This window comes from Podarcis tiliguerta, assembly GCF_965153285.1.
Source record: "Podarcis tiliguerta genome assembly, chromosome: 6".
Lineage (NCBI taxonomy): Eukaryota > Metazoa > Chordata > Lepidosauria > Squamata > Lacertidae > Podarcis > Podarcis tiliguerta.
Window position 1 is genome coordinate 7749219 of NC_139539.1, and position 19476 is coordinate 7768694.

Consider the following 19476-nt stretch of genomic DNA (forward strand, 5'->3'; position numbering starts at 1 on the left):
CGGATTTAGAAGGCGATTGGGTCGGATCCGGCCCCTGGGCCTTAGTTTGCCTACCCATGAGATAGAGGGCTGTCCTCTGCAATCCAGGACACATGACCACCCTAACCCGGCCTTTGATGCTGGGTGGTTACTGCTCAGAACCCTGTAGGTTCTCATCATGAATGGATTCTGCCGGTGAAAGCATTTCACAACATTCCCAGGTTGTTGGTTCAAAGGTTGGAAGAGGTTTCAGCAGCTTAGCAGCCAGAGACTGGAAAAGCATTACAGGAAATGTTCTGTAGGCACCACACGGGCTTCCCTTAGGCATCTGGTCGGCCACTGCCAGAAGAGGGTGATAGACTAGGTCCCTCCATCTTTTCTTAAGCTCTTAAGCACTGCTGTTTTTCTAGAAAAATAGGAACTCTTCATGAACGCCTCCCTTGTTATCCTAGAATGGCAGTGGCGCAAAGGGGCTCGAAATGTGTTTTGGCAAGTTCCCTGTCTCTCCTTGAAAAAACCAGCCATAAACGCTGCCTAGGCCCAGGGACCAACTTGGCAACCTTGCTCTCTCGGTTTTCAAATTTAATCCGCTCCAAGGATCAATGGGATGGCTGCAAAGTCAATGGGGGAATAAAAAGAAAAGCGCAGCTCAGAAGCCGTTCGTTCCAAAACCGGAGCAGTTACTTCCGGGTTTTCAGCGTTTGGGGGCCAAAACGTTTCAAAATGGAGGTGTTTGGGTACATTCAAACCCCCACAGATACAGGACCCCAAGAATTGGAAGGGGTTTGGGGCATCAATGCCCATCTCTTTCGGGGGCTCAATTAGTGCCAGCGCATTCTGCCAAGAGCTTGGGTGTAACCTTCGACACCTCCCTTTCCATGGAGGCGCAGGTTGCAGCCACAGCAAAGGTGGCTGCATTAAGCAGTTGGTCCCTTACCTTTCTTGCCCTGATGTGGCCACAGTGATCCACGCGACGGCCACCTCCAGGCTTGATTACTGCAACTCGCTCTACGCAGGGCTGCCCTTGAAGCTGACCCAGAAACTCCAGCGGGTGCAGAATGCTGCAGCAAGGCTCCTTACAGGGTCCTTGCCACGGGATCACATTCATCCAGTGCTTTACCAACTGCAGTGGCTCCCGGTGGAGTACAGGGTCAGGTTTAAGGTGCTGGTTTTGACCTTTAAAGCCCTATGCGGCCTAGGACCCACGTACCTATGGGACCGCCTCTCCTGGTATGCCCCGCGGAGGAACTTAAGGTCCACAAATGACAACACTTTGGAGGTCCCAGGTGGCAAGGTGGTTAGATTGGTCTCAACTAGGGCCAGGGCCTTTTCAGCACTGGCCCCGACTTGGTGGAATGCTCTGTCACAAGAGACTAGGGCCCTGCAGGACTTGACATCTTTCCGCAGGGCCTGCAAGACAGAGCTGTTCCACCTGGCCTTTGGTTTGGACTCAGTCTGACCCTTAGGTTTCCTTCCCCTTATGGTCTTGATTTATTGGCTACTTTTAAAATGAGGCTGCATTTTAAATTGCATTTTAACCTGTATTTTAAATTGGGGTATTTTCCCCCATCATTTTTTTTTTACTGTGATTTTATTGGTGTTAGCCGCCCTGAGCCCGGCTCTGGCCGGGGAGGGCAGGAGATAAATAAAATTTATTATTACTATGATTATGATGCAAACTGTTCCCTCCCCTCTGCCCCATAAATCACAACATCAACAGCATTCTCTGTATAGGAAAACCTTTTAATGTGTAATGTTTTATTATGTTTTTATATATATAGGAAGCTGCCCAGAGTGGTTGGGGCAACCCAGTCAGATGGGCAGGGTATAATAATAATAATAATAATAATAATAATAATAATAATTAATTGCACTTGGATTTTTCAATGCAGGAATATGCACTTGTCCCATAGGGGGACTGAACCTGCAACCTTGGCATCATCAGCACCATGTTCTAACTAGCTGAGCTAAAGCCCTTACAAAAACTTCCCCCCTCTTTTCCCAACCTGTTAGATGGGGAAAGGCTCCTTCAAGTACGCCTGGGTGCTGGACAAGCTGAAGGCTGAGCGTGAGCGAGGGATCACCATCGACATCTCTCTCTGGAAGTTCGAGACCACCAAGTACTACATCACCATCATTGACGCCCCTGGGCACCGGGATTTCATCAAGAACATGATCACGGGGACTTCGCAGGTGAGAAAGGGGAGGCTGTTCGTCGCAGGGCAGGGGACACCTTTGGGTCGTTCCCTGAGCGCCAGCACAGCGCCAACATCCTTTTTTCCTGGATGGGTCCCTGACAGCAAAACTGTGTGACCTGGATTTTTTTTAAAATGGAAGTCCTAGGAACCCAGTCTAGCTTTGTACTCTGGCTGGCCAAATGGCGAAGCTAGCATGCTTTGTGCGTTGGAAAGGGGCCGTAGAAATGCTTAAAAATGCATTTGGAGCGTGTAAAAGAAAGAAAAAAGGATGAACTCCCTAAAGGAGCCATCAACTATTTATAGGAGCAGATGGCACTATCAGTTTTCAGGTATCGAGCCAACAGTTCGTAGAACTTGTTGAGTTACAATATTGGAAGGGAAGATGGGATATTAGGAGCCCAATACGTACCTGTTTGGTTTAGGAAATCTCAGGGGCTGCTGCTGTATCCCAAGACACGTCGTTTGTTTATTTACTTATTGTGGTTATATTCTACCTTTTCCTGCAAGTGGCTCTCCCCTCCGCCATCTGCTTTCTAAAACAGTACATGAACCGAAACACAGTCATCTTTTGAAACTCGCACCCCTCCAAATGTGTAATACAGGTCCGCAAGCCAAACAATGGGTGCTGAAATTGGCTGTGCATTCAGTATAGTGAGCCTCGGCCTGTGGAACTCCCTCCCACCTGAGATTAGGCAGACCCCCTCCTTGTTGAACTTCCAGCAAAAGACAAAGACGTCCTTATTCCAGCAGGCGCCGTAAGGCCTTTAGTTTGGTTTCGTGATGGATTTTTATTGTTTTATTTTCCCATTTTCTATGGATTGTTTTTATGTACAGGTGGCAACCCTTTTGCGCAAGGGTTCTGTTCCTGGCGCCCGTGTGTGTGTCGGCAGAGTGCAAAAAACCCACCTCATTCTGGCCCAGCTCTGCTTTTTTCTAAAAGGGGCCCAAGCACCGGTTGTGCGTCAGTTGCACACAAATCAGTGCAAATCGGTCACTGCCTGTTCAGTGCTTAGAAATGGGAAATGTACTTAAAAATGCAACACAGTGGTTACCTCGGTTTTCAAACGTAATCTGTTCTGGAAGACCGTTCGAGTTCCAAAACGTTCGAAAACTCAGTATTGAAGCCTCAATAAATACGGAAAACTCAATACGGAAGCCGCGTGGCCTTTTCGACTTCTGAGACGAGTTCGAAAACCAAAGCATTTACTTCCGGGTTTACGGCGTTCAGAAACCAAAATGTTTGTCAACGGAGACGTTTGAAAACCGAGGTGCCGCTGTATATTGCTTGGCAAAAAATGTGCTTATTGGGAGACGTTTGCACTAAAATGCTTGATGCTGTTTTTTAATTTTATTTTACAAAACGCTGATAAAAGTTTCACGAGGACTTCTTTAAAAGATTGCGAGCCGATGTGGAAAAGTGGAACTTAAGATTGGGGGAAAGAAACGAGAAATGGAGAGAAAATGAATCAGGGAAATTTTGCAAACCGTCATGCGAAAACCGTCACACTCCTAAGCGTGTCTGTGGCTTGTTTCCCTGCAGGCCGACTGCGCCGTCTTGATTGTGGCGGCTGGGGTAGGCGAGTTCGAAGCCGGCATCTCCAAAAATGGCCAGACCCGTGAACACGCCCTCCTGGCGTACACCCTGGGCGTCAAGCAGCTCATCGTGGGCATTAACAAGATGGACTCCACGGAGCCACCATACAGCGAGAAGCGCTACGATGAGATCGTCAAGGAGGTCAGCGCCTACATCAAGAAGATCGGCTACAACCCAGCGACCGTTCCCTTCGTGCCCATCTCTGGCTGGCACGGCGATAACATGCTGGAGCCGTCTCCCAACGTAAGTCTCTGGTGGGCGCTGCTAGGCTATGTTCACATGAGGTTTGCAGCTCCAGTTGGGTCCAATCGAAGCTGGAGAAGCTCCTCTGTCGTCATCTCCCGGGGACAGAGACGTCGAGTTGCAAATATGAGAAGGGTTGGCTTGAAGAGGGAGTCTTAAGGCAGGCCAGGTGGAGCCTAGGCAGTGTTAGAAACTCGAATATATAAGCTAGGCGCCAAATGGCTCCTTAAACCAGGGTTAAGGATTCTTAGTGGCCATTTTGGGGGCCATTTTGGCTGCTTGAAAGTTGTAATTTCAACACAACTTTCTGCTTCCTGAAATTTGTTCTCTTTGGGCAGATAAAATATCACGGATAGAATTCTACAGGATGGCTTGCTAGTCCAATAATAATAATAATAATAATAATAATAATAATAATAATTTATTTGTACCCTGCCCATCTGGCTGGGTTTCCCCAGCCACTCTGGGCAGTTTCCAACAAAGTTTAAAAATACATTAAAATGTCAAACATTAAAAATTTCCCTGTACAGGGCTGCCTTCAGATGTCTTCTGAACGTCAGGTAGTTGTTTATCTCTTTGACATCTGGTGGGAGGGTGTTCCACAGGGCGGGTGCCACTACCGAGAAGGCCCTCTGCCTGGTTCCCTGTAACTTGGCCTCTCGCAGTGAGGGGACCGCCAGAAGGCCCTCAGCGCTGGACCTTAATGTCCGGGCAGAATGATGGGGGTGGAGACGCTCCTTCAGGTATACTGGACCGAGGCCGTTTAGGGCTTTAAAGGCCAACACCAACACTTTGAATTGTGATTGGAAGCGTACTGGGAGCCAATGGTTGGCAGTACCTGCTGACATCGAAAGGGTTCTTTCTGAGGGTGGTAGCCAATTAAGTTTCACTCAGAGTAAACCAGAGTAAACTAGGTGTTTCATTTTGGTGACTGTAACCCTGGTTTAAGGAGCCATTTGGCACCTACTGTAGCTTATATCTCTGAGTTTCATATATATATATATATATATATATATATATATATGCAGGTTTTGGTGTCCTCGGGTGTCTTCCCGTGTAAAAGTTGGGGTGTCTAGGCGACGTTTCGACGAGGTCTCACTCGTCATCTTCAGGCTGGTGCTTTCGGCTTCTTGTTACTGGAACAGAGCAGGATCTCAGTGTTTGAGTTCCTATAAATACTGTTGAGGAGGTGTGGTGTATAGCCTCCAATGTTCTGGGCAGAGAGGAGGTTCCCAGGCTAGTGTGCCTTTTCTTCTTTTGTTCCTTAATTACTTGAGGGATATCTTGAGTGATTTCTTGAGTGATTTCCTGAATCCCACTTAGGTGGGTCATTAGGTGTGGATTAGTTGCTAAAGCCTTCGTGTCTTGAACTCTTGAACTTTGTGAAGAGTTTTTCTGAGAAGATGGCTGTACTGCACTTGGTTGTGCTCTGGCTTGGCTTCGTGTATAGGGGCGAGCTGTGGTTTTGTGGCCTGTGCCAGCCAGATCTGTGTAGGGATTGCAGGGGGGTGCAGCATCCGGAGGTGCCACCCTGGTTTGGCTACTGGATGGTGTCTGTAATTTATCTGTGGAGAGGGTCTGGGTTTGGGTCTGGTGTGGTTGATTGGTGATGGCGTTCTGTGTGCCTCTGGATCTGGTGTCAGATTTTGTGGGGAGGGCTAATTTCCAGATGTCTGGCAAGCGGGATGTGTCGTCACGCTTGTTCATGTTGTGAGGGTGTTTCTCTATCTCGATGGCTTCCATGATTATTCTCTTGTGGTGATGTTCCATGTTAAAGAGCAATTTGGAATCTGCAAAATTAATTTCGTGTCCTGTTTCTTTCATGTGTTGGAAAAGAGAGGAAGTTTTTTCTTCTTTTTTGACGGCATTCTTGTGTTCTGCGATACGTGCATTTATTCGTCTCCTCCGGATGCTGCACCCCCCTGCAATCCCTACACAGATCTGGCTGGCACAGGCCACAAAACCACAGCTCGCCCCTATACACGAAGCCAAGCCAGAGCACAACCAAGTGCAGTACAGCCATCTTCTCAGAAAAACTCTTCACAAAGTTCAAGAGTTCAAGACACGAAGGCTTTAGCAACTAATCCACACCTAATGACCCACCTAAGTGGGATTCAGGAAATCACTCAAGAAATCACTCAAGATATCCCTCAAGTAATTAAGGAACAAAAGAAGAAAAGGCACACTAGCCTGGGAACCTCCTCTCTGCCCAGAACATTGGAGGCTATACACCACACCTCCTCAACAGTATTTATAGGAACTCAAACACTGAGATCCTGCTCTGTTCCAGTAACAAGAAGCCGAAAGCACCATCCTGAAGATGACGAGTGAGACCTCGTCGAAACGTCGCCTAGACACCCCAACTTTTACACGGGAAGACACCCGAGGACACCAAAACCTGCATTCCTGTACCCGTGAAAATCTACGAAAGCATATATATATATATATATACACACACATATATATATGTGTGTGTGTGTGTGTGTGTGTATATATATAAGCTACAGTAGGTGCCAAATGGCTCTTTAAACCAGGGTTACAGTCGCCAAAACGAAACCGCCTAGTTGCCATTTTTGGGCCAGGTGTCTCTAAAGTCTTGTTTTTCAAGCCTCTCTGCTAAAGGAGGCTTAAATAGCTACTTAAATACTATGATGTGAAAGATGATTATTCTGATGACCACACAGCCTTTATTCTGGGTTGTATCTTGGGAGCAGAAGAAGCTGCTGTCCGGTTGCGCCCCTCGGCCTCAGTTGCAATGTCTGTAAAATGGGAATAATGGTGGCTGAGTTCACAGAGTTATTGTGAGGGCAGGCCCAGCACCGACCATGTAGCACTCTGCAAACCAAACAAGTAATCGTTTACCACTGCCTGTTAAAAGCTTTCCTAGCCAATTATTTTAATCAGCGTACCCAAAGCCCAGACAGCTGAATGTCGGCAGCTGCCAGTGTTGGAGAGATGACACTGAACAATCTAATTAAAAATAGGTTTGGGGAAAACAGGGTGACGTCGTTTTGGAATTTATACTTCCTAAATATGGAGGTCAAGCGAGACAGGGCAGCAGTACGTTGTTGCAAATCTGTGTCTAGTGGGGTGTCGCTGGGCTTGTGATTGAAAGCTGAGCCCCCCCTACAATCTGATTCCCAGAACTTTTAGATGCAGCAGAACCACCCATGTTAGGAGGAGGAATGCTCACAAAAACCTGACAGATATTTTGCGAGGATGCAGAAATGCATAGCTGTCAACGTTTCCCTTTTCTTGCGAGGAATCCTATTCTGAATAAGGGAATTTCCCTAAAAAAAAGGGAAATGTTGACAGCTATGCAGAAATGTGGGAATTCAGAGTGGGAAATTGAGAGAAACTGAAATGGGTAGATAGATAATGTCCGCCTCTACAGTTGACCCATCACTGCAGTTGCATGGGGTACCTCAGTTGTCGAACGCAATCCGTTCCGGAAGACCGTTCGACTTCTGAAACGTTTGACAACCAAGGTGTAAAAAGCTGTTCAACTTCTGAGGTGTGTTCAAAAACAGAAACATTTACTTCCGGGTTTTTGGTGTTCGAAAACCAAAATACTCTGCTTCCGAGACGCTCGAAAACCGAGGTACCACCGTATTGTGCTGAGGCATCCACATTGATGTCCAATTCCTGGGAAGGAATTCCTTTCCTCCCTTTTGAGGGAAAGAACGGGCATGTGAGGGCCTTCTGGAGGACTGGGGCATCATGTGGATATAGCCATGAGATGCTCCACATTTTTTTTGGGGGGGGGGTGTATTTTGAAAAGTATGAACTGGGGCTTTGTCTGGCCAACAGAGTGGTCACTCTGTCTTGCTCTTGTTCCTGCATCAGTTTGCTAGATGCTAGATCATTTATTACGGTCAAAGACCAGCTCACATAACATAACATAACACAATAAAAACAGCGTTTATAAAGATAAAATACAGTGGTACCTCGGGTTAAGTACTTAATTTGTTCCGGAGGTCTGTTCTTAACCTGAAACTGTTCTTAACTTGAAGCACCACTTTAGCTAATGGGGCCTCCTGCTGCCGTCGTGCCGCCGGAGCACAATTTCTGTTCTTATCCTGAAGCAAAGTTCTTAACCTGAAGCACTATTTCTGGATTAGCAGAATCTGTAACCTGAAGCATCTGTAACCTGAAGCGTATGTAACCCAAGGTACCACTGTATACAATTGGAGCAGATTGCAGCAATAGCTCATGCGTTAAAATTGAGATATATACATATACCCGTACAACTGAGATTTGGGCTACCGTAAAAAAATGACCCTGAGGCGCCCCAAAGGGCAACTTCAGCATTTCCCTAGTAAGCTATTTTATCCTCTGCATCAGTTTGTAACTCCACAGCTTCTCACGGTTTTCAGTTCCTCCAACATTCGTGAGTCTCTGGGCTTGCCAAAATTTAATAATTACATTTTTTTACTTGCCCTCCTCCGTGAGCGTCCTAGCAACTTAAGAATACGTCAAGTCAAAACAGATCACATTCAGGAGAATAGGGTGGGGCCTAAAGTGCATAACCAAACAGACCCCCCCCGCCCCCCAAAAATAGTTATATTAAACCGAGAGGAAAAAGGAATACATTGAAAGCATCCTGCCTATTTCTAAAAGGCCACACAGATAGTTAAAGGCCTAAAGAGGGAAGTTTTCACTTGGTACCTAAAGATATGTAATGAAGGCGCCAGGCGAGCCTCTTTGGGGAGAGCATTCCAGAAACGGGGAGCCACCACAGAAGAGGCCCTGTTCTTGTGTTGCCACCCTTCAGACTCCTATTGGAGGGGGCACACAAAGAAGGGCCTCAGATGATAATATCAGGGTCTGGGTTGGTTCATATGGGCAGAGGTGGTCCTTGAGGGATTGCGGTCCTGAGATTGTGACCTGCTGGACTGACACCTCCCCAAAAACATCAGAAGGCAGTGGCAGTACCAAGAGTGTCTCCTTCACTGATTTTCACATGCGTTGTTATGTACTGAGTTGAATAGGATCCAAAATACAGCAGTCTGATTGGTCTTATAACAATAGGATTCAGAATGCAGCAGTCTGATTGGTCCTAGAACAACAGGACCCAGAATGCAGCAGTCTGATTGGTCCACAGGAGCCACCCAATCCAGCTCCAGGTGGAAGTGAATCCGTAACCTGATTGGCCTACAGGAGAATTCCGGAATTAGCCAATCACGTGGGCCCATTGTGTAAATAATGTATATAAAGCAGACATTCTGGGGGAACTTCCATTCCTCCTCACCACTATGAGATGAATAAAGAGCATGAAATCCAAGTATATTTCACGCGTCTTTAAAAGGAAGGAGGCGGTCTTTCAGATAATGGCGCTAACTAGCTAGAGAGCCTTTGTGGGAATAGGGGAATAGGTGTCTCCTTATTACACTCAGCACCCTGGACAAACTACATTCCCCATAATTCTTTGGGGGGCAAGCCAGGACTTTAGAGTAGAATGACGCTGCTGTAAATGTTTGGTGCTGGGATATCGTTTAGGGATTTTTGTGGATGGGGTTGTTGCTGTTATCGATACTAACTTTTTGTATCTTTGTTTTAGATCTTACGATTTACGTGGAAATTGTTCAGTTCCTTTGTGCATTTTTTAAATGTTTTATTTATTGCTTATGGCTGCTTTCGTTACGTTGTGTTTATGTGTCTTTTTTGTGTTGTAAGCTGCCTTGAGTGTGGTTTGAACTTTGGAAAGGCGGCATACAAACAAAATTACATATGTATGTTGTGACTTTGGCCTAGGACTGGGCAGATCTGGGTTCAAATCATTAGCCAGCCATGAAGTTTACTGGCTGACCTTGGCCCACCCACGGTATCTCAGCCTAATTAAACTTCCAGGGGTGTTGAGGGTAAAAATAGGGGGTGGCAGCGGCACATGTAGTCTGCTCTTTTGAGGAAAGGTAGGTTGTAAGAGCAAATAAATAGAGAATTGCTTGGTTACCTAAATTTCTGTAAGAGATTATTACGCTTAGTGCTCTATAGAGCTGTTCCTATGTGCTCAAAGCAGTTCACATACATCATCTCAGCTGCTTTCAACAACAACCTTGTAAGGCAGCCCGCTATAACAGGTGCATTAATAAAGACTAGAGGCAGGGCTGAGATTAAAGAAGTTAGTCTCAGCTACAACAGCTCCCATCATCCCTAGCTAACAGGACCAGTGGTCCAGGCTGATGGGAATTGTAGTCCCAAAACAGCTGGAGGGCCAAGTTTGGCCATCACTGGTCGAAGAGGGTATGTTTCCTGCGATTCCGCAGTCCCATGAACAAATGGAGAATTTGGCGTTAGATGTAAATTCCAGTACGTTTACTTTCAGTGTTTTAAAAATGCAACCTCTTAGCCCTTAGGACGGCAGGGATAAGCTTGAATTTTCCTTGCAGATTGCCTCAGAAGCTGGTGGGAAAGCGAGAATGAAGGAAACGGGGTGCAGAATAAATTATACATAATAAGGTGACACGTGCAAATTGGCTTTATGTGCATAACCTACGCAGGTCAAAGCGTACAGGTTTTGTGATGCGTAACTTACAAAAGTGATTTCGGTACTGAATTTTGCCTGTATGGTGTTGTCTTTCACTGCTCAGACAGAGACGCTCTGTTTTCCTGAATAGCATTTCTTTTCAGAAATGTGGAGGTCCTGTTCTTTTCTCTTTCTACCCTCCAGATCTCTTTTATTCCCTTCCCTTCTCCTGGCTGGGCTGGGGCTTCTTCCTTAATGCAGAAGCTAGTCAGGTGACCCCTCTGAGCCTGTCACGTGACCACCTTGAAATTCAGCAAGTCAGCGTTGGTGTGTTGGCGGAGATTAGTTTCTGTGAATCCTCTTGACGGTCCTGCACAGCTGGGCTAATGCTTCGTGACCTCCTTCAGGGAACACAGGACATAGCTTGGACGCAAGACAGATAGGCTTGGTGGCTAGGAAATGCGGGAGGGGATGTCCACAGCAGTTTCAAAATGAAGTCACCTTTAAAGATGTAGAAAATCAGTGTGTGGGTGACTGCTAACTACTGTATCTCTCACACACTTGCAATTGCTAAGTTTGTTAGGGGATTTGATAAAACATTGTACGCTTAAGTTTCAGGGTAGGTAAATGGAACCTCCAGGGACGCAGGTGGCGCTGTGGGTTAAACCACTGAGCCTAGGGCTTGCCGATCAGAAGGTTGGTGGTTCAAATCCCCATGATGGGGTGAGGTCCCGTTGCTCGGTCCCTGCTCCTGCCAACCTAGCAGTTCGAAAACACGTCAAAGTGCAAGTAGATAAATAGGTACCGCTCCGGCAGGAAGGTAAACAGCATTTCCGTGCACCGCTCTGGTTCGCCAGAAGCGGCTTCGTCCTGCTGGCCACATGACCCGGAAGCTGTACGCCGGCTCCCTGGGCGAATAAAGCGAGATGAACGCCTCAACCCCAGAGTCGTTCGCCACTGGACGTAATTGTCAGGGTTCTTTTACCTTTACCTTTATTGAAGACTGGTATGTCCATAACAGCTGCATGCAGCAGAAAATAATATTCAGAGTCCACTGGACTCTAGCAAAAAAAAGAAGAAAATAACTGCTGGAGATGTGGAAGTAAAAATGCAAACTTAGTACATATGATGATTAACTGCCGGATGATAAGATCATTTTGGTGTGAGGTGAAGATATATATAGCAAGAGTAATAAAAAGAAATTGCTATTTAGGGGAATTGAATTTCATTCTAAATTATATACCGGAAACGTGGGAGATTACAAGGGGTAAAAACCAGCACTTTAAACCTGACCCTGTACTCCACCAGGAGCCAGTGTAGTTGGTAAAGTGCTGGATGAATGTGATCCCGCGGGACCACAGGGGTCATCTAGCCCAACCCCGTGCAATGCAGAAATCTTTTGCCCAAGGCGAGGCTTGAACCCATGGTCCTGAGATTAATAAGAGTTTCGTACTTTACCTACTGAGCCAACCAAGTTTGACTGGGCATTTGTGGCCTGAGTCTGGGGAATGGGAGACTTGCCTTTGGGAAACTGACCTTAGCAAGCACAATTGACCTGAGATTATTGGAGAAGCTGATTTTGGAGTGAACTGCTAGGGTTCACACTCCTGGCCTGGTGTTATGGGTGATACACCCCCTTCTTGGAAACCGCCCCCCCCAAACTTATCTACAGATGGAGGCAGACTGCTAATCTCTGATAATACCTGAAGGCGCGTCTCCACCCCCATTGTCCATCCCAGACACAGAGGTCCAGCTCTGAGGGCCTTCTGGTGGTTCCCTCCGTGTGAGAAGTGAGGTTACAGGGAACCAGGCACAGGGCCTTCTCGGTGGTGGTGCCTGCCCTGTGGAACACCCTCCCATCAGATGTCAAGGAAATATACCACTACCTGACTTTTAGAAGACATCTGAAGGCAGTCCTGTTTAGGGAAGTTTTTATTTTTTATTTTTTACCAACAACTAAAAGACAAACAGTGAAACCCCCCCAGGCGGCTGATACATTGAGTATAAAGGTAAAGGTACCCCTGCCCGTACGGGCCAGTCGTGTCTGACTCTAGGGTTGTGCGCCCATCTCACTTAAGAGGCCGGGGGCCAGCGCTGTCCGGAGACACTTCCGGGTCACGTGGCCAGCGTGACGAAGCTGCTCTGGCGAGCCAGCACCAGCGCAGCACACGGAAATGCCGTTTACCTTCCCGCTTTAAAGCGGTACCTATTTATCCACTTGCACTTAGGAGTGCTTTCGAACTGCTAGGTGGGCAGGAGCTGGGACCGAAAGACGGGAGCTCACCTCGCCGCGGGGATTCAAACCGCCGACCATACGATTGCCAAGTTCTAGGCACTGAGGTTTTACCCACAGCGCCACCCGCGCTGTATATACATTGAGTATACTTAATAATAACATATTCAAATCAACCATATGTACAATTTTATATATGTTAACACACCTCCATCCACTAAGGGAGCTGGGCATGTTTAGCCTGGAGAAGAGGAGGTTAAGGGGTGATATGATAGCCATGTTCAAATATATAAAAGGATGTCACATAGAGGAGGGAGAAAGGTTGTTTTCTGCTGCTCCAGAGAAGCGGACACGGAGCAGTGGATCCAAACTACAAGAAAGAAGATTCCACCTAAACATTAGGGAAAACTTCCTGACAGTAAGAGCTGTTCGACAGTGGAATTTGCTGCCAAGGAGTGTGGTGGAGACTCCTTCTTTGGAGGTCTTTAAGCAGAGGCTTGACAACCATATGTCAGGAGTGCTCTGATGGTGTTTCCTGCTTGGCAGGGGGTTGGACTCGATGGCCCCTGTGGTCTCTTCCAACTCTATGATTCTATGATTCTAAGGTTTATTTAACTGCTTTGGGAAGTTTTTAATGTTTGATGTTTTATCGCTTTTTTATTAATATTTATTCATATTCTGTTGGGAGGCGCCCAGAGTGGCTGGTGAAACCCAGCCAGATGGGCTGGGGAATGTCTGTGTGTTTGTGTGTGTGTAAATAAATAAAAATAAAATAATCTCAAATTGCTCTGGGAAGCAAAGGAAGGATTGTATCCTTCAGTTCCTGCCCTTGTGATGAGGGAGAGATTCATACGGCTGGACGAAGGTGTTCTCATGTGCCAACAGTTCCCTTCCTCACAGCGCACTGGATCCACACTCCCGCCATTTTGTTTTCCAGATGCCTTGGTTCAAAGGCTGGAAAGTGGAGCGCAAGGAAGGGAACGCCAGCGGAGTGTCGCTGCTGGAAGCTCTGGATACCATCCTTCCCCCCACCCGCCCCACAGATAAGCCTCTCCGCCTGCCGCTTCAAGATGTCTACAAGATCGGAGGTGAGTCCAGAGCTTTCCTGGCAGGTAGACAGGTGCCCTTGCTGGGCTAGGCAGATTTCTAGGCAGTAATCCGCTTTTGTAGTCTAAGCGACAGGAAGAGGAGAGGATTTGATTGCCGACACTGGCATTTACCTGTGTGCATTGTAGATGGTAAGGTATGTAGCAATTGTGCCTGTTGCCTGAAGGTGCCCTGACCGTTCGATTTTGGCAAGAAGTCAGTTTCTCATCCTCATAATTGCGGAAGCAGGTTTGAAATGGCAGCGATGAACATGCTAAAAGATGGGAAACGAGAGACATGAAAAAGACACTTCTCTATTCTACTGTCCAACACTTCGCATTTCTTTTTTTTTAATATATATTTTATTAAGTTTTACAATTTTATATTCAACACAGTCACCATTATCACAAAAAAACCATATAAATCTCAATCTCTCTCCCCCCCCCAAGACTTCCCTCAACCTCCTCTTCTGGTTTTTTAAAATATTTTTCTTTTCCTGCTTTTATTATTATTATTATTCTACCTTAATTTTGTAATCTTTAACTTAAATCTTCTTATCTTCCTATTTTTTATATCATATTTTTCCAATTACATCCTGCACTTTGTTATTTTCCAGTTATCACATATTAACTTTTATACTTGATTTCTTAATTGTGTTTACTCAAACCCTGCTAGTGAGTCCACTTCTTTACAATATTTCTGTAGGTACAGCATAAACGGTTCCCAGTCTTTTTTAAAGTCTCTATTGTCCTTGTCTCAACACTTCGCATTTCTAAGTTCATTTGCCGAAGGTCACTCACAAGCTCTTTCAGAATATTTCACACTTGAAGATACATTTCACAGATAATAATAATAATGCAGCCTCTTCGAAAAACCTGTCGCTTTCAAAACCTCCTAGCATTGGTAGAGTTGCTGCAATGTTCAATTCTTTTTAATTTATTGTAGACATTTATGTGCCGCTTAATCATTTTTAGGGTGCAAAGTACACCTATTTTACTGCTGGAGTGCATTGATTGGTTGGTTGTAGCCCACCTTAGGAAGGTATACCGTATATTCTCTCCCCTTCCCCAAAGTGGCTTATAACATAAACTACAATGTAAAAAAGACAAAACTTAAAAACAGCCATTCAAAAAGCAGTTGGTAGCATGAAACAGCGGCAGCAGGTGGAACGGTTCTTTAACAACCATGAAATCACCAAAATGCAGATCTGAACATAAAACATCTCCAGGCTTTCCATGAAAGGGGCTGCAGAGTTGTGAGCTGTCAGTTATATGCAGCTGAAATTAACAGAATCGCCGCCGGGCCTGCAGTTTCCTATGCTTTCCCAAAAGGTGTGTTTTTAAGTTGCCCGATGTTATATCCAGTGCTGTTGTTGTTTAGTCGTTTAGTCATGTCTGACTCTTCGTGACCCCATGGACCAGAGCACGCCAGGCCCTCCTGTCTTCCACAGCCTCCCACAGTTTGGTCAAACTCATGCTGGTAGCTTCGAGAACACTGTTCAACCATCTTGTCCTGTCGTCCCCTTCTCCTTGTGCCCTCCATCTTTCCCCACATCAGGGTCTTTTCCAGGGAGTCTTCTCTTCTCATGAGGTGGCCAAAGTCTTGGAGCCTCAGCTTCAGGATCTGTCCTTCCAGTGAGCACTCAGGGCTGATTTCCCTAAGAATGGATAGGTTTGATCTTCTTGCAGTCCATGGGACTCTCAAGAGTCTCCTCCAGCACTACAATTCAAAAGCATCAATTCTTCGGCGATCAGCCTTCTTTATGGTCCAGCTCTCACTTCCATACATCACTACTGGGAAAACCATCGCTATAACTATACGGGCCTTTGTTGGCAAGGTGATGTCTCTGCTTTTTAAGATGCTGTCTAGGTTTGTCATTGCTTTTCTCCCAAGAAGCAGATGTCTTTTAATTTCGTGAGTACTGTCACCATCTGCAGTGATCACGGAACCCAAGAAAGTAAAATCTCTCACTGCCTCCATTTCTTCCCCTTCTATTTGCCAGGAGGTGATGGGCCCAGTGGCCATGATCTTCGTTTTTTTGATGTTGAGCTTCAGACCATATTTTGCATTCTCCTCTTTCACCCTCATTAAAAGGTTTTTAAATTCCTCCTCATATCCAGTGCTAAACTCTTGCAGTTCCTCTTCAGCCATGTCCACACCATTTATTTAAATTGCTATGATAACACTTTCAACAGTCACCACTTTCCCCAAAGGTTTCTGGGAACCGTAGCTTTGTGAGGGCGCCAGGGGGTTTCCTGACAACTCTCTGCACCCGGAACAAACGACAGCTCCCAGAATCCCTTGGGGGGAAGCCATAGCGATGTGAAGTGGTGTCATAGTTACCTCTCGCTTGGACTACTGCAATGCACTCTACGTGGGGATACCTTTGAAGGTGACCCGGAAACTACAACTAATCCAGAATGCGGCAGCTAGACTGGTGACTGGGAGTGGCCGCCGAGACCATATAACACCGGTCCTGAAAGACCTACACTGGCTCCCAGTACGTTTCCGAGCATAATTCAAAGTGTTGGTGCTGACCTTTAAAGCCCTAAACGGCCTCGGTCCTGTATACTTTAAGGAGCGTCTCCACCTCCATCTTTCTGCCCGGACACTGAGGTCCAGTGCTGAGGGCCTTCTGGCGGTTCCCTCGCTGCAAGAAGCCAAGTTATAGGGAACCAGGCAGAGGGCCTTCTCGGTAGTGGCACCCGCCCTGTGGAACGCCCTCCCACCAGATGTCAAAGAGGAAAACAACTACCAGACTTTTAGAAGACATCTGAAGGCAGTCTGTTGAGGGAAGCTTTTAATGTTTAATAGGTTATTGTATTTTAGTGTTCTGTTGGAAGCCACCCGGAGTGGCTGGGGAAGCCCAGCCACATGGGCAGGGTATAAATAATAAATTATTATTATTATTATATTACTATTATTAAATGCAAGGCTGCCGAGAATCTCGGGGATTGCGTTTCATTGCATGTTCCCCGCTGCCCTCTTTTCCCCTCCGCAGGAATCGGGACCGTCCCCGTGGGCCGTGTGGAGACGGGGATCCTGAGACCCGGCATGGTGGTCACCTTCGCCCCCGTCAACATCACCACAGAGGTGAAGTCGGTTGAGATGCACCACGAGGCCCTGAGCGAGGCGCTGCCGGGGGACAACGTTGGCTTCAACGTCAAGAACGTGTCCGTCAAGGACATCCGCCGCGGCAACGTCTGCGGCGACAGCAAATCCGACCCGCCTCAGGAGGCGGCCCAGTTCACTTCTCAGGTCAGCAGAAAGCGAGGTGGCAGCCATTTTGAAAGCCTTTGCCGTCGTATCACAGCTTCTGCGGCCGTTTGCGTGATGCAGACCTCTGTCCTGCCGGTGACGCTTGAGGAAGACGCAGCATTAGCCAAGAGCCCTGAGATTTTACTCTGCAGAAGTTGCGTTGCGGGACGCCAGCCTTTAATAGTTTGCTTGGTGCGGTTGAATCCTGCACCCACTTAGCTGGGCTAGGAGTGAAGCCCAGTGAAAGCCTAAGATGTACAGTCATACCTCATGTTAAGTCCGCTTCATGTTATGTTCTTTCAGGTTACGTCCCGCGGCGACCTGGAAGTACCGGAAAGGGTTACTTCTGGGTTTCACCGCATGCGCAGAAGCGCAAAATGACGCCATGTGCAGAAGCGACGAATCGCAACCCGCATGTGCGCAGATGCGCCGCTGCGGGTTGTGTTCTTTTCATGTTGCGAACTGGCCTCCGGAACTGATCCCGTTCGCAACCAGAGGTACCACTGTAGTTGTTTAGCTCCGGGGCTAGGTTTTAATTTGTCTCCTGATTAGTCTGTAGGGCTGACGACAAATCAGTCGTCTCGCATTCAGAGACTTTTGACGGAAGGGTCACGGAGCACCCTTGTTAAAGGCCAGTTTTCCTCCTTACAAAGAATGCCAGGCTGTTGCTCATTAAATTTATAACCTATCCCACGGAAAAGTAAATTCTCCCTTCAATATGCCCCTTCGTGGAATGTTTTGCAAGGCACGTAGCTATTTAGATTTATTTGGCTTGGCCATTTTAATCACTTGAAAGCCAGATTCAGACTAAAAAGAAAGTGATAATGCAAAGGTAAAACCCTCCAAGTGGAGAGGAGGGCCATTGCCCTCCCGCTGTTGTGGACTGCATGTTCCATTAGCCTTAGCTGGCATGCCCAGTGCTCAAGAATGATGGGAGTTGTAGTCATCAACATTTGGAAAACACTACGCTGATTACTCCTGCCCTAGTTTCTGGTATTAGCCAAACCGGAGATTATTCCAGGGTATTTTTTATGTTTTCCAGTTGTTTGTTCAGTGCATCTCTCTGTCACTTTCCTAACAGCAAGAAGTTCATTTCTAGGGTGGATTTTTCCCAGTAGGGTGACAGAGCGATGTCATCTGCTTTAATTGTGCAAAAGTACGGCTTCTCCCATCCACACTTTTGTCACAGGTTCAAGGGTGGTTTTTTTGACCCACTGCTTTTGTCCAGAAAAGCTGCTCTTTGCTGATGAACTGGAACAAACAGCAACTGGGGTTTCTGCAGACTGGCATTTGTTCCCATTCAGAAGTAAACTGCTGGTTTTCGGGGGGGGGGGGGGACGGGACCCTCTCAGAATTCATGGGATAAACGGGAATATTGATGCACCTTTAGTTTCCGAAAGTGCACTTGAATCCCTCCTGCAAAATACTGCCAGTCTGCAGGAGCCCATTTTCCAGAATGCAGTAGCTAGAAGCGGCTGCCTTTTCAACAACCTTCCACCAGGGAGCAGCATTGCCCAGCTGGGAAAGCCAGAAAGTTGACGTGGTCATCCCATGCCCTTCCGGAATTTGTTCCGGCCTGAGTCCTTCTCTCGTTCTGTTGCACGGCTTAGGTGATCATCTTGAACCACCCCGGCCAGATCAGCGCTGGATATTCCCCCGTCATTGACTGCCACACTGCCCACATCGCTTGCAAATTCGCCGAGCTGAAGGAGAAGATTGACCGGCGTTCCGGCAAGAAGCTGGAGGACAACCCGAAATCCTTGAAATCGGGGGATGCCGCGATTGTGGAGATGATCCCGGGGAAGCCTATGTGTGTGGAGAGCTTCTCCCAGTACCCACCCCTGGGTGAGAACCAAATCTTTCCTTTTATTTCCCCCCAGGTGCCTAGCAAGATGGGTGATGGGGGGCTATTTCAAACTAAAGGGCTAGATGCCCAGAAACCCTGATGTAAGATAGACCTAGGAGTGGGAGGGAACCTTCTATAGCCCATATCTCAATTGCCCTACCTCTAGTGGGGCAGATTTGACAGCTGAATGGCTCCCCCACCTGCCAATCACCTAAGGTCACTGACATTGGGCAGTGCTGCGCTTTGAAGCCCCGATTATTGGGGCTTCAAAGCGCAGCATTGGGCTGTTCGAAAGTCCTTTGGAAGCGTATCCATGCTGTCTTTTTAATTCCTGAAGGTGGGAGGCTTTAAAGAGCAGCGTAGGGCAGTTTGGGAAAGGGGTTCCCCTTCCTTAATCACAGCAAGTTCCTTTAAAAAAAGAAAGCTTTGAATTCTCCAATGGCTACTGCAGACACGTTTTGAGCAGACTTGACTCACCCACTTCATTGAAGAAGGCATATATTTTAGCCAGGCTGTTAGACCTAAAGAGGGAGCTGTGCTTTCTGCTCTCTGCTTATGTGTTCTTCCACTTGC

General features: G+C 47.0%; 2 protein-coding genes across 3 annotated transcripts in view; both read left to right on the plus strand.

The window, feature by feature from the left end:
• Positions 1-19476, plus strand: part of PTK6 (protein tyrosine kinase 6) — a 736207-nt gene that overhangs the window by 111900 nt on the left and 604831 nt on the right. The gene's annotated exons all lie outside the window — the stretch shown is intronic.
• Positions 1-19476, plus strand: part of EEF1A2 (eukaryotic translation elongation factor 1 alpha 2) — a 36601-nt gene that overhangs the window by 15580 nt on the left and 1545 nt on the right. The window contains exons 3-7 of the mRNA XM_083447515.1: positions 1993-2172; positions 3718-4014; positions 13651-13801; positions 16801-17057; positions 18668-18902. Coding sequence (XP_083303641.1) covers positions 1993-2172; positions 3718-4014; positions 13651-13801; positions 16801-17057; positions 18668-18902 — 1120 coding nt within the window. The remainder of the gene's footprint in view (positions 1-1992; positions 2173-3717; positions 4015-13650; positions 13802-16800; positions 17058-18667; positions 18903-19476) is intronic.